This window comes from Acinonyx jubatus, chromosome E1 (genome assembly GCF_027475565.1).
Source record: "Acinonyx jubatus isolate Ajub_Pintada_27869175 chromosome E1, VMU_Ajub_asm_v1.0, whole genome shotgun sequence".
Taxonomy (NCBI): Eukaryota; Metazoa; Chordata; class Mammalia; order Carnivora; family Felidae; genus Acinonyx; species Acinonyx jubatus.
Genome location: NC_069397.1, coordinates 25,042,855 through 25,057,185, shown reverse-complemented (window position 1 = coordinate 25,057,185; position 14,331 = coordinate 25,042,855). Strand labels below are relative to the sequence as shown.

The window sequence follows — 14,331 nt, the reverse complement described above, 5'->3', positions numbered from 1 at the left end:
CTCGTGCACACACTCACTCTTTCTCTCAAAATAAATAAATAAACTTAAAAAAAAATTGGAATGGGTGGGGAGGGAACATGCCCTGTCTTGAAATTACTTTGCATTAGACAAAAGTTGGCACTACACTTCATTAAATAAGAGTATTTCTAGGCCTTGGTAACCACAGTGCAATGTGGTTTGGAGAACATCGATTAAGGAAGCATTTTCCTGATTGATGAAAAATAACTCATTTATGATCATCTACCTCTTCTGGAAGGTTATGCAGTGTATTAATGTAGCACATAATAAAAACAACAAAAATAATTATGTATTTCTTAAATTAGCTACTTCTATTTTCCAATCTCCATGTGCTTTGCATGTTCCTGCTATCATGCAAAGAAGATCCCCTCTGCATTTAATAAAACAATGTGTTAAAACAAACAAACAAACAAATCAGGGCAGTCCCTTTACACTGAAAAACTTCCAGCTAAGTAGCTATGTAACAGTATGTGTCACTCTGTTTAAAACAATAAAAGTAAAATCAACAACAAAAGTATACTCCACTTCTACAGAAATATACTGAGACAACATATGCACATAAAAACTCTACTAAGAAGTTACTGTTTAAATAAGTGTGTAACTTATTTGCTAATTTTAAAATAATTCTATTATTAACTCTAAAAATAACTGGCCAGAAAATAGGAAGGTTGGATGCATGAACAAGAAGTTAGCGCACCCTAAATGCAAAGGTATGTTCCATCTACAGACCTGGCAAGTGGGCAAAGGCCTGGGTCCACAACTAACTATGACGGAATCTCACTTAGTTTCAGTTTCTTCATGTATAAAATGAGAATAGCACAATCTCCTCCACAGTCTTGTTTTAAGATCAAATGATGTTACATAATGGAAAATATGTAACACACTAGATACATAGTAGGCATTCAACATTTGCTTTCCATTCCCCAGTGCTATAATAGCATAGTCAACAAGCATATGCCTCATAAAAATTTTGAGTTATAACTTTTTTCTAAATCCCAGAATCTGGGAAACAGATTTTAAAAGAATTGACCTATAATTAGACTCGTTATTATATTCAACTTTGGAGTTATTAAAAAGTGTCTAATCTGTTCAACATCACCATCTTCTAACCCACTGCACACTTAGAATTAACTCTTAAAATGTGTACATATTCACAAAGCACTAGCTCAGAGAGAAAATTCTATTCACCAGCAAGCATAATGCAACACTTGCAAGAAACACAAGACAATCCTATGTGGAAATGTCCTTGAGACAATAAACATTCTGACAAAGATGCTACATACAGTTGTTTATTATAATCAGATCAGCAAATAAGTGAAAACAAAATGAGTATTTCCTGCCATCATCTTCCATTAGAAAGAAAGGGATAAAACAAGAGAGAAAAAAGACAGCATGCAGGCAAGAGAAAGCTTATATATAATAACAAGACACGCTAGAAGTTACAGAAGTTACAGTCCATGAAATGACTTGTGAACTTAATTCAAAAGTATCTTTGCATTTATTCATCAATAACCACTCTTAAAACCACCCAGCAAATGATACACACATATAGAAGTCTCTTGCTAGAATGATTCCTCTACTGTGAAATAATTTAAGGAGCAGAAATGAGAAGAGGAAAATAAATGTCTACAATAGATATATTTTCTTAAATAGGCAAATTCTATTTTAATCAGGACTACATTCATTGCCCCTATGGTGATTAATTTTGTGTCAATGTGGCTAGGCCACAATAACCAGATTTGGCCAAATAATATTCTAGATGTTTCTGTCAAGGTAGTTTTACGTAAGATTAATATTTAAATCAGTAAAGTTTGATTCTTAAGCAGATTATGCTCTATAATATGAGTGTGCTTTATCCAGTCAGTTGAAAGTCTTAATATGAAAAAACAAAAACAAAACAAAAAACTGACCTCCTTGGGGGAAGAAAGAATTCTATCTTTGGACTGAAATTGCAACTCCTCCCTCAGTATCTAAATTTTGGACTTGCCAGCCTTCACAATCATGAGCCAATTTCTTGAAATCTCAATCTCTCTCCTTCCCTCTTTCTCTCTTTCTCTCTCTCTGTCTCTGTCTCTGTCTCTCTCTCTCACCATACACATACACACACATATATCCCACATGATACTGGTTTTGTTTCTAGGGAGAACCCTAACTAATATGACTCCCATACCATTAAATTCAACCCTCAATAAATGACATCATCACCAACTACATATAATCACCTTACTCTTCCTTTTTGTCTTATTTTTTTTAATAAAATAATCCCTCAATAAATGAATCTTGTAAAAACAAAAACAATCTCCTTAATCATACAGTTAGAAAGGTTGATAAGGAATGGAAAACCTTTCAAGAACTGCAAACCCAACCCAGCAGGTAGGCAAATGCCTTCTACGAATACATCTTTCTGTGGAGTTTCCACAGGTCTACATGCACTTGAACTTAAAGGGCCAAACATCAGCAAAACTGAAATCAACAAAGTTTCCCTCCAGCACAGCAGCTTATCTTCTTCTCTGTGACACCCATTCTTTTTCAGCACCTTTGTCAACACATCAGTGCCCTAATTCTCACGCTGGCTTCAATATAGTATTGAGTTCCTCTAGCCAGATTATCATCTCACTTTTTGCATCTTCTCAACTCCAGGATTCCCATTTGGTTTTCTATAATTTCTAACTCCTTACTGAAATCCTTTATCTGTTGAGTCATTGTTACCATGCTTTCTTTAATTTTAGAAACACAACTCATTTAGTTCTTAGAACATATTATATGAATATAATATGGTATAACAACTCTAGAAATCTGTCTTCCTCCACAATGTGCAGCTACTAATGTCTCTGCTCTGCTCTGCTTTTCTTTAATTCTTGTTATTTTAAAGCCTAGTTTCCTGGAGTTGCCCCTGTGTCTATGTAGCTTAGCCAATGATTCAACAGAGAATTTACTTAAATACTCAATAAAGGTTGTCATCCTTTCCAAAAGGATCTATGTGTGGTCAGGGTAGTATATCCAACATCCAGAACAGTTTCAAGTCTCCCCACATTTTAGTTTAGTCTCCACTGTGGAAAGCCATCATAAAAGTTACTATAATAAAAAAACACAGAAACTAAAAAACATTTTCCTTAATGATGCTAATCTTTTATTTCAAAACTGAATTCTGTTCTATTACTTGTTTTCTTTTGTCTCCTGTCACCCTGCATATGAGAAAACAGTAGGCAGAGAAATAACAAGGCCTGAGCCACAGGAAACCCTAAATATGTTTTTAATTCCTTTCTCTTCTCTCTTGTAAGAGCATTGTCTTATGGTAACAAAGATTTTAGGATAGCAAAATTCACTGTCTGGAATAACAATATAAACTTTTAATAGTGGTTCAAAGAATTTTTTTAATTTCCTTACCCAGAAGATCCAGTGCTCTTACAAACACCAAGGAGGGGCCTTTTTTCAGCAAAGTTGTCACACTTTTGAGTACCTGATAAAAAACATAAAATAAAATGTAAAATAAAACTTTGAGAAGTATTCTTGTATATTTTCCATTATCTTCATGCTCTCAAATTATTTACAGCTGAAGAGACAGCAAAACATTCATTATAAATTGACATAATTTATACACTTGACTGAACAAAAATAGAACAGCTATAAGTAAAACATAACTATTTTTAAAGTGGAACCAGCATTTAAAATGTCTTTTTTAAAAAACTGGCACCAACTTCAATCTTATACATTCTCCATGAGATCAGAAACCTCTTCCAACTCCACCAACTAATTACCTAAGACTAGTATAATTTTCATGTCAAAACTAAATAAAGGCAGGTCAGGCCAGAAAAATTATAAAATTATAGGCCATTATCAATATACATAAATGCAAAATTCCTTTTTAAAAATGTAAACTGAGTAGCAATATATGAGAAAAAACAAAGTCTCGTAACAAAGTTGGATTTACTCGTTATAATTTCACATTACAAAACCTACTAATGTAATTGCTTATATTAGCAATGTAGCAGATGCAGAAAAAACATTCTATTCTGCACTATTCTATATACTATCCTGTATTCATCTAGTCATGATGAGAACAAAACAAAACAAAAAAACTTGTTTTCTTGTCCCAATAATGATTATTTACAAAATATTCTACAACAAAATCATAGGTAATGCTTTCAGAGTACTGCCATGAAAATCAGTAATAACACAAGGATATCCAATTAAATGTTCTATTCAACCCTATTCTGGAAGTCCTAGACAGGATAATAACAATAAATGAACTCAATAATATTGAGTTCAATAATAATAATATTGAACTCAATAATGTTGAGTTCAATAATATTGCTGGATATAAAATCAATGTAATAGCAGCAACAAGCAGAAGAATAAAGTCAGGAGTCAGAACCACAAAAAAAAAAAAAAAAAGATGCTCAACCTCACACATGAGAGAAATTCCACTTAAAACTATATTGAAATTTGCTAATTTTTAGAAGTGATAATAGTACTATGGTTATAATTTTAAGATTCCTTATCTTTTGGAAATAAATAATAAAATATTAACCAATAAGCTGGTATGATATCTGGGAGAGGATAGTTCACAATTTTCTGGATAAAGGGGAATAGATGTTAATGAAATAAGATTAGCCATAAAATGATGGGTAATAGATTATTAGAGATTGATATACTATTTTTACTACTTCTGAATAAATTAGAAATTTTCCATTAAAAATGTTTAAATTATACTTATAAACACTGACCTTTACATAAGACCTTCTCAAAAAAATCCAAAAGTTCTGTAAAATTTTCTGGTTATATCAATCAGTTATAAATGCAAATAGCCTTCAATAGAGAAATATCACTGCTAAGATTTCATCCTACATATATACTCAGCCATGAGGAAAGTAACTTGTATACAAAATTATTCACTGTAGCATTGTTTGTAACAGCAGAGGACTAGTAAGTTCTAAATATATAACAAAGTATTTCCTATAGCTGTAAAAGAATAAATGTATGCTCTATGAAAATATGGAATGAAATCCAAAAAAAAAATATATATATATATATAATAGCAGAAAAATACAAAATATTGTCCCATTTTTTGTGTAACATGGAGAAAAAAGACTTATTTGCATATAAACATATCCACACACACTCTAAGATACATACAAAATCTTATCTAATGGCCACCAATGGGAGGGAGAATGGAAAAAGCAAAAGATAGAGAACAAAAATGGGAAAAAAAGTTTTTCATAGTCTATATACTTTATACTTTTTAACTTTAAAACCATATGAACATGTTAATTTCCCCCCAAATTTTGCTTTGTTTTGAAATAAGGAGACAAATGCCAGAAGACACCAGTATGTGTTTATTTCACTTTCTGAGATGAGCTGGTAGACTGAAGATATGCATTTCATTTTGTCCGTTCTGAAAATTCCAGGGAAAGCATATTAAATCAAACAGGGTTAAAAACTATATAATAACATCAACAAATACTGGAACTAGATAAGTGATAACTAACTTAGCAGTCTTAAGTGAAAGTTCAAGCTACTCTTGGGAGAAAAAACAGAATCTGAGACTCAAATTACTTGACACCTGATTATACCAGGTATACCTGAGATTTATCCTTATACAGTTAGGAGATTGTAAAGGAGTTTGTAAGCTTTCTCTGGAGAATTTAACAAGTCAGTCCATGAATAAAAGACCAAAAGACACTGTCAGTCAGAAGACCCCAACAAAGAGCACAACTAAAGCACCAAACAATAAATTAAAAATTGACAAACACATCACAGAATTTTCAATCAGGTTTTTAGTTTGTCACTTATAAATATGTGCAGACAAGGAAAAGGAAAACAATCATCTGCAAAGTGGCTAACTCTATACAGGAAGAAAAACATCTATCTATCTATCTATCTATCTATCTATCTATCATTTCTAAGATATAAGAGAAGCTATTTTAGGCATGGAACAATACAAGAATGCAATGAAAATGGACTCTTGGAGAATAAAAGAGAACTCCTGGAAATTAAAAAACAAGATAGATTATTTAATAAACTCAACACAAGGGTCAAAGGTAAAACTGAGAAAATGTCTCAGAGAGCAAAAACACAAAACTAGAGGGAAATGGCATAATCTACACACACACACATGAAATGTTAAAGGAGCAATCTCAAAAGTCTAATATAAATAGGAGAAAAGGGAAAAAAACAGAGAAAATAGAGAGGAAGAAATCATCTATGAAATGTTTCAAAAAATTTTTCACTGAACAAAAGTATATGAGTTTATAAGCCCTTTGAGAGTCTAGAACAATTGATTGAACAGATCAACCCCAATGTGTATCGTTTCAGGATAATGGCAACAAGAAGTTTCTACAAGTCTCCATGGAAAAAAACAGGTTGTTTACAGAAGCAAGAATTCCAGTATCTACTCTAGATATTACATAACATCAAAAAAAACCCCAGCTAACATCATATAAACTGAATGCTTTCCCCCTAAAATCAGAAGCAAGGCAAGAATATCCATTCTCACCACTGCTATTTAACATACTACTGGAAGTTCTAGCCAAGGCAATAAGACAAGAAGGAAAGAAAAAAGGTATACAGATAAGAAAGGAAAAAATAAAATCCCTATGTGCTGATAATATGACTGACACATAGAATCAACATCAAACATAACAAAATAAAAAAGAAGCGAATTAGTGAGTTAGTTCAGCAAAGTTATAGGAGATACGATCAACATACAAAAATCAACTATTTCTTAGAACTACCCTACAACCCAGCAATTGCACTACTAGATATTTATCCAAGGGATACAGGTGTGCTGTTTCGAAGGGGCACATGCACCCCAATGTTTATATAGCAGCACTATCAACAATAACTAAAGTATGGAAACAGCCCAAATGTCCATCAACAGAAGAACAGATAAAAAAGATGTGGTATGTGTATGTATATATATATACATATATATATACATATATATACACACGCACACACACACACAATGGTGTATACACACACACACACACACACACACACACACACACACAATGGAGCATTACTGAGCAATCAAAAGAATAAAATCTTGGCCATTTGCAACTACGTGGACGGAACTAGAGGGTATTATGATAAGCCAAATTAGAGAAAGACAAATATATGACTTCACTCATATGAGGAATTTAAGAGACAAAACAGACGAACATAAGGGAAGGGGAGCAAAAAGAATATAAAAACAGGGAGGGGGACAAAACATAAGAGACTCTTAAATACAGAGAACAAACTGATGGTTGCTGGAGGGGCTACCAGTGGGGGATGGATGAAACGGGTAAGGAACATTAAGAAAGAAACTTGGAATGAGCACTGGGATGTTATACATAAGAGATGAATCACTGGGATCTACTCCTGAAAACATTATTGCACTATATGCTAACTAACTTGGATGTAAATTAAAAATAAATAATTAAAATTAAAATTAAAATTAAAAAAATAAAACAGGATATCCTATAGTGGATGTACCTGGAGCATATTATGCTGAATGAAATAAGCCTGACAAAGAAAAACAAATATTGCATGATCCCATTTAAATGTGGGATCTGCAAAGAATGAAACTAGACCTCTTTCTTACACCATTCACAAAAATAAACTCAAAATGGATAAAGGACCTGAATGTGAGACAGGAAACCATCAAAACTCTAGAGGAGAAAGCAGGTAAAAAACCTCTGACCTCAGCCGCAGCAATTTCTTAATTGACACATCTCCAAAGGCAAGAGGAATTAAAAGCAAAAATGAACTATTGGGACCTCATGAAGATAAAAAGCTTCTGCACTGCAAAGGAAACAACAAAACTAAAAGGCAACTGATGGAATGGGAAAAGATATTTGCAAATGACATATCGGACAAAGGGCTAGTATCCAAAATCTATAAAGAACTCACCAAACTCCACACCCAAAAAACAAATAATCCAGTGAAGAAATGGGCAGAAGATATGAATAGACACTTTTCTAAAGAAGACATCCAGATGGCCAACAGGCACATGAAAAGATGCTCAACATCGCTCCTCATCAGGGAAATACAAATCAAAACCACACTAAGATACCACTTCACGCCAGTCAGAGTGGCTAAAATGAACAAATCAGGAGACTTTAGATCTGGAGAGGATGTGGAGAAATGGGAACCCTCTTGCACTGTTGGTGAGAATGCAAACTGGTGCAGCCACTCTGGAAAACAGTGTGGAGGTTCTTCAAAAAATTAAAAATAGATCTACCCTATGACCCAGCAATAGCACTGCTAGGAATTTACCCAAGGGATACAGGAGTGCTCATGCATAGGAGCACTTGTACCCCAATGTTTATAGCAGCGCTTTCAACAATAGCCAAATTATGGAAAGAGCCTAAATGTCCATCAACTGACGAATGGATACAGAAGATGTGGTTTATATATACAATGGAATACTACTTGGCAATGAGAAAGAATGAAATCTGGCCATTTGCAGCCATGTGGATAGAACTGGACAGTGTTATGCTAAGTGAAATAAGTCAGGCAGAGAAAGACAGAAACCATATGTTTTCACTCTTATGTGGATGCTGAGAAACTTAACAGAAGACCGGGGGGGAAGGGAAGGGTGGGGAAAAAAGTTACAGAGAGGGAAGGAGGCAAACCATAAGAGACTCTTAAATACTGAGAACAAACTGAAGGTTGATGGGGGTTGGGGGAGAGGGGAAAGTGGGTGAGGGGTATTGAGGAGGGCACCTGTTGAGATGAGCACTGGGTGTTGTATGGAAACCAATTTGACAATAAATTATATATATAACACTGAATATTATAAGTTATATATTATATATTATCATATACTGAATATTATAAATTATATATATTATTATACACTGAATATTATAAATTATATGTATTATATATATATTTTATATATATATATATATAAAACACTGAAAAAAAATAAATGTGGAATCTGCAAAAATTGAACTTATAAAAGCAGAGAGTAGAATGGTGGTTGACGAGGATTGGGGAGTGGGGGAAATGACGAGATGTTAGCCAAAAGGTGCAGAGTTTCAGTCATGCAGGATGAATGTACTCTGGAGATGTACAGCATGGTGACTGTAGCTAATAATATTATATTGTATACTTAAATTTTGCTAACAGAGTAGATTTTATTATCACCACACCAAAACAACACAAAAAAACAAAAAACGGTAACTATGTAAAATGATAGCTATATTAATTAGTTTGAGTTGGTAATCATTTCAGGATATATACATACACGAAACATCACACTGTAATCCTAAATATATGTAATTTGTAATATAATTTGGCAATTATACCTCAATGTAATGTATACCTCAATTATACCAATATGTAATGTAATTTGTCAATAATACCTTAATAAAGCTGGGGGGAAAAATCAGCTATTTCCATCTACTAGCAATGAATGTATGAAAAATGAGATTAAAGGTACAATAACAATTTGAACACCTGCAACTAATATCACACTAACTGGAATTTAAATAAAAACTTCTTTAGAACGTAAAATTACATTTATAATTGCTCTAAAATTAAATACTCAGGTATAAATCTAACAAAACATGTGTAGAACTTATATACCGAAAACTACAAAATGCTGACAAAAGAAACGAATGACAATCCAAATAAATGGAGATATATAATTGATATAAGATACACAGATTAAGGGAACAGAAAAGCACCCATAAATATGGCCAACTGATTTTTATAAGGGGGAACAGCAATTAAATGGAGGAAGAGTAGTTGTCTTTTCAACAAATAGTCCTGGAGCAAATGGATATCCATAAGAAAAAAATAAAACCTAACCTAAACCATACACCTTATCCAAAATTAACTCAAAATAGATCATAGATTTATATGTAAAACTATGTAGCTTTTAGAAGAAAATTTAGAAGAAAACCTGCAGGACCTAGAAGAGTCTCAGACATACACAACATAAAAAGTATGATTCACAGGACCAAAAAAAATCAATAAATTGGATTTAATTAAAATTAAAAACAAGCAAAAAACTTTTAATAATAAAAAAAAAGCTACACTTTGGGGGAAAAAATACTTACAAAACACATGTCTGACAAAAACCCCATATCCACAATATATAAACTCAAACTCAACGCTAAAAAAAACATACAATCCTATTAGAAAATGGGCCAAACAAATTATGGAAAGAGCCTAAATGTCCATCAACCGATGAATGGATAAAGAAATTGTGGTTTATATACACAATGGAATACTACGTGGCAATGAGAAAGAATGAAATATGGCCTTTTGTAGCAACGTGGATGGAACTGGAGAGTGTGATGCTAAGTGAAATAAGCCATACAGAGAAAGACAGATACCATATGGTTTCACTCTTATGTGGATCCTAAGAAACTTAACAGAAACCCATGGGGGAAGGGAAGGAAAAAAAAAAAAAAAAGAGGTTAGAGTGGGAGAGAGCTAAAACATAAGAGACTGTTAAAAACTGAGAACTGAGGGTTGATGGGGGTGGGAGGGAGGGGAGGGTGGGTGATGGGTATTGAGGAGGGCACCTTTTGTGATGAGCACTGGGTGTTGTATGGAAACCAATTTGACAATAAATTTCATATATTAAAAAAAAAAGAAAAGAAAAGAAAATGGGCCAAAGATATAAAGAGATATTCCACTGAGGGGCACCTGGGTGGCTCAGTCAGTTAAGCATCCAACTTTGGCTCAGGTCATGATCTCACAGCTTGTGAGTTTGAGCCCTGTGTCAGGCTCTGTGCTGACACCCCAGAGCCTGAAGCCTGCTTCAGATTCATTCTCTCTCTCTCTCTCTCTCTCTCTCCCCCTCTCCCACTCACACTCTATCTCTCTCTGTCTCTCAAAAATAAACATTAAAAAATTTTTTAAATAAAAAAATGAGATATTCCACTGAAAAGATATGGGTAGCAAATAATACAGATGAAAAGACTGTCAACATTACCAGCCATCAAGAAAATGGAAATTAAGACCACAATGAGATACAATTGTACAGCTATTAGAATAACTAGAAGAGAAAACTATTACAGTGACAAGTGTTGGCAAAGATGTAGAGAAACTAGATCTTTCATACATTCCTAGTGGAAATATAAAATAGTACAGTCCCTCTAGAAAAGAGTTTGATGTTTTCTTTAACAACAACAAAAACAACAAAACATATACTTACCATACATCCCAGCAATCACAGTACTGGGCATTCATCCCAGAGAAATAAAAACGTATTTCCAAACAAACTTGTACACAAATGTTTATAGTAGTTTTATTTGTAGTAGCCAAAAAGTGAAATCATCCCAGATGTCATTCAACAGATGAATGATATCCTATACCATGTAATATTAATCATTACAAAAATGAAACTGTTCATACACTGAACAACTTGAATATAACTCAGGAACATTGTGCTAAGTGAAAAAGCCAATCTCAAAACTTCACATACTGTGTTATTCCAGGTATGTAACAATCTTGAAATGACAAAATTATTACAGAAATGGAGAGCAGACTGATGGTTCTCAAAAGTTAGGGATGGTGGAAGAAGACAACATGAAGGAAATCGTTGTAGTGATGGTCTAGATTTGTATCTTTTTTGTGGTGGTGGTTAAAGCGATCTACACTTGTGATCAAACATCATGGAACTATGTGCACACATTCCAGCACTGTCGATTTCTTGGTTAACATATTATTCTATACTTATATATGATGTAACCAGTGGGAAAAATTAGGTGAAAGGTACACAGCACCCTTCTCTAGTATTTTTGCAACTTCCTGTAAATACATAATATTTCAGAAAACTCCTTGCTAGGATTGCTTTATAAATGTTTTTCTACAATATTAAATAATTTGGATTTTACTCCTTAAAAAGGTACATATGTCTTGCAGAAGAATGAAACTGGACCACTTTCTTACACCATACAAAAAAATAAATTCAAAATGGATGAAAGATCTAAATGTAAGACAGGAAACCATCAAAATCCTAAAGGAGAAAACAGGCAGCAACCTCTCAGCCACAGCAAATTTTTACTAAACATGTCTCCAGAGGCAAAGGAAACAAAAGCAAAAATGAAATACTGGGACCTAATCAAGATAAAAAGTTCTTCACAGCGAAGGAAACAAGCAACAAAACTGAAAGGCAACCGACAGAATGGGAGAAGATACCTGCAAATGACATACTAGATAAAGGGTTAGTATCCAAAATCTATTAAGAACTTCTCAAACTCAACACCCAAAACAAATTATCCAGAGAGGAAATGGGCAGAAGACATGAACAGACACTTTTCCAAAGAAGACATCCACATGGCTAAAAGATACATGAAAAGATGCTCAACATCACTCACCATCAGACAAATACAGATCAAAACCACAATGAGATACTACCTCACACTTGTCAGAATGGCTAAAATTAACAACTTGGGAAGCAACAGATGTTGGTGAGGATGCAAAAAAATTTTGTGCTGTTGGTGGGAATGCAAACTGGTGCAGCCAACTCTGGAAAACAGTATGGAGGTTCCTCAAAAACTTTTAAATAGAACTACCCTACAACTCACCAATAGCACTACTAGGTATTTATCCAAAGGATACAAAAATACTGATTTGAAGGGGCACATGCACCCTGTTTATAGCAGCATTATCAATAACAAATTATGAAAAGAGCCCAAATGTCCATCAACTGATGAATGGATAAAGATATGGCATGTGTGTGTGAATATATACATACATATATGTATGTATATATGTGTGTGTGTGTGTGTGTATATATATATATAAGAATATATATACATATATGTATGTGTAGACAATATGCATTGTACATATATATTACGTATGTATATTTATACACATATGATATATATACACACATATACACACACACACACACACACACACACACATATACACAAACACAATGGAATATTACTCAAAGATCAAAAAGAATGAAATCTTACCATCTGCAACAATGTGGATAGAACTAGAGTTTATCATGCTAAGCAAAATAAGTCAGAGAAAGAGAAACTCTATTATTTCACTCATATGTGGAATTTAAGGAACAAAACAGATGGACATAGGGGAAGGGAAGGAAAAATAAAGTAAAATAAAAATAGAGGGAGGTAAACCATAAGAGACTTAAATATAGAGAAAACTATATTTAAATTGAACATTGCTGGAGGGAGGTGAGTGGGCAACAGGCTAAATGGGTGATGGGCATTAAGGAAGGCAGTCGTTGGGGTGAGTACTGGGTGTTATATGTGAGGAATCACTAAATTCTACTCCTGAAACCAATATTACATTATATGTTAACTAACTTTATAAATGATTAATTTACTAAGGATTATGTGCTGTTATCCCTGCTAAACAAATAAATCAAATTTCACAATTAACAATGTAACTTGAGTGAAGCACAAGTTAACAATTAACTGGTCCAAAGCCCACAATATTTATGTTCCAAATTAATTACAGCTTGACTTCATCTATGCAAACCTAATTCTTCACTCCTACATATTTCACCTTCACTTTTAACAATAACTATTTTACTTCTGCTTCCTGGTCTCTGTAAGGTCTTTACAGTTTGTACCTGTGTTATACATAACAACTTGATATTCTGATGAATGAAACATCATGTCTTTAAAATGCAAATAATACTGGCAAGAATAGTTTGATTGTTTTGCATTTCTCAAACCTAAACGGAAGAACTCCCATTGGTTTCAGCTGACCTAACAGGTTACATAAGTATTCCCGACTTTGCACTAGAAGGTCAGCCACCTGACACTTACTGAAGACTTATACTCTTCATGGATATTCAGAGAAGATAGCCAAGCAAAAATTTTAAACCCTCTCCCTCAACACAATTTTAAAAACCTTAACTTGCCAAAAGCATAACCTCCAATGCAACTACTACCAAAACCATGCAAGTAGAAAAGACCAACGTCAACAATAAGCAAACAAATAATAACAGAACCTCCAAATCTATTTGAGGCATGCTTTTCAGTTTAAAAAAAAAAACAAAACTTTAATTTTGGAGTTAGAAAACTAAGTAACAAAACCTTAACTCTGCTTTAAATAATGTCATTGTAGATGGTTTGAAGAAATACAGTTTTTAAAGTGTTAGTATAAAAATTCTACAATCTCATGAACACTACAGCTATTAACCTGATTTTTCATGCAGTATAAATAGGAGCATGTACTCTTCATGATGCCTAATGGAGTCATCACCCTCCCATAATGTAATCCTCCAAATTGTAGAGGATTAACTTTTTATATATAAAATTGTGTTTATTTGCATGTACAATAGAGAGAATGACGTTACACACACCTGTTCTACAGCAT

The 14,331-nt window shown here is 33.5% G+C and overlaps 1 protein-coding gene across 1 annotated transcript in view; it reads right to left on the bottom strand.

The window, feature by feature from the left end:
• Positions 1–14,331, bottom strand: part of BCAS3 (BCAS3 microtubule associated cell migration factor) — a 606,762-nt gene that overhangs the window by 507,750 nt on the left and 84,681 nt on the right. Inside the window, exon 9 of the mRNA XM_053211840.1 lies at positions 3,406–3,478. Coding sequence (XP_053067815.1) covers positions 3,406–3,478 — 73 coding nt within the window. The remainder of the gene's footprint in view (positions 1–3,405; positions 3,479–14,331) is intronic.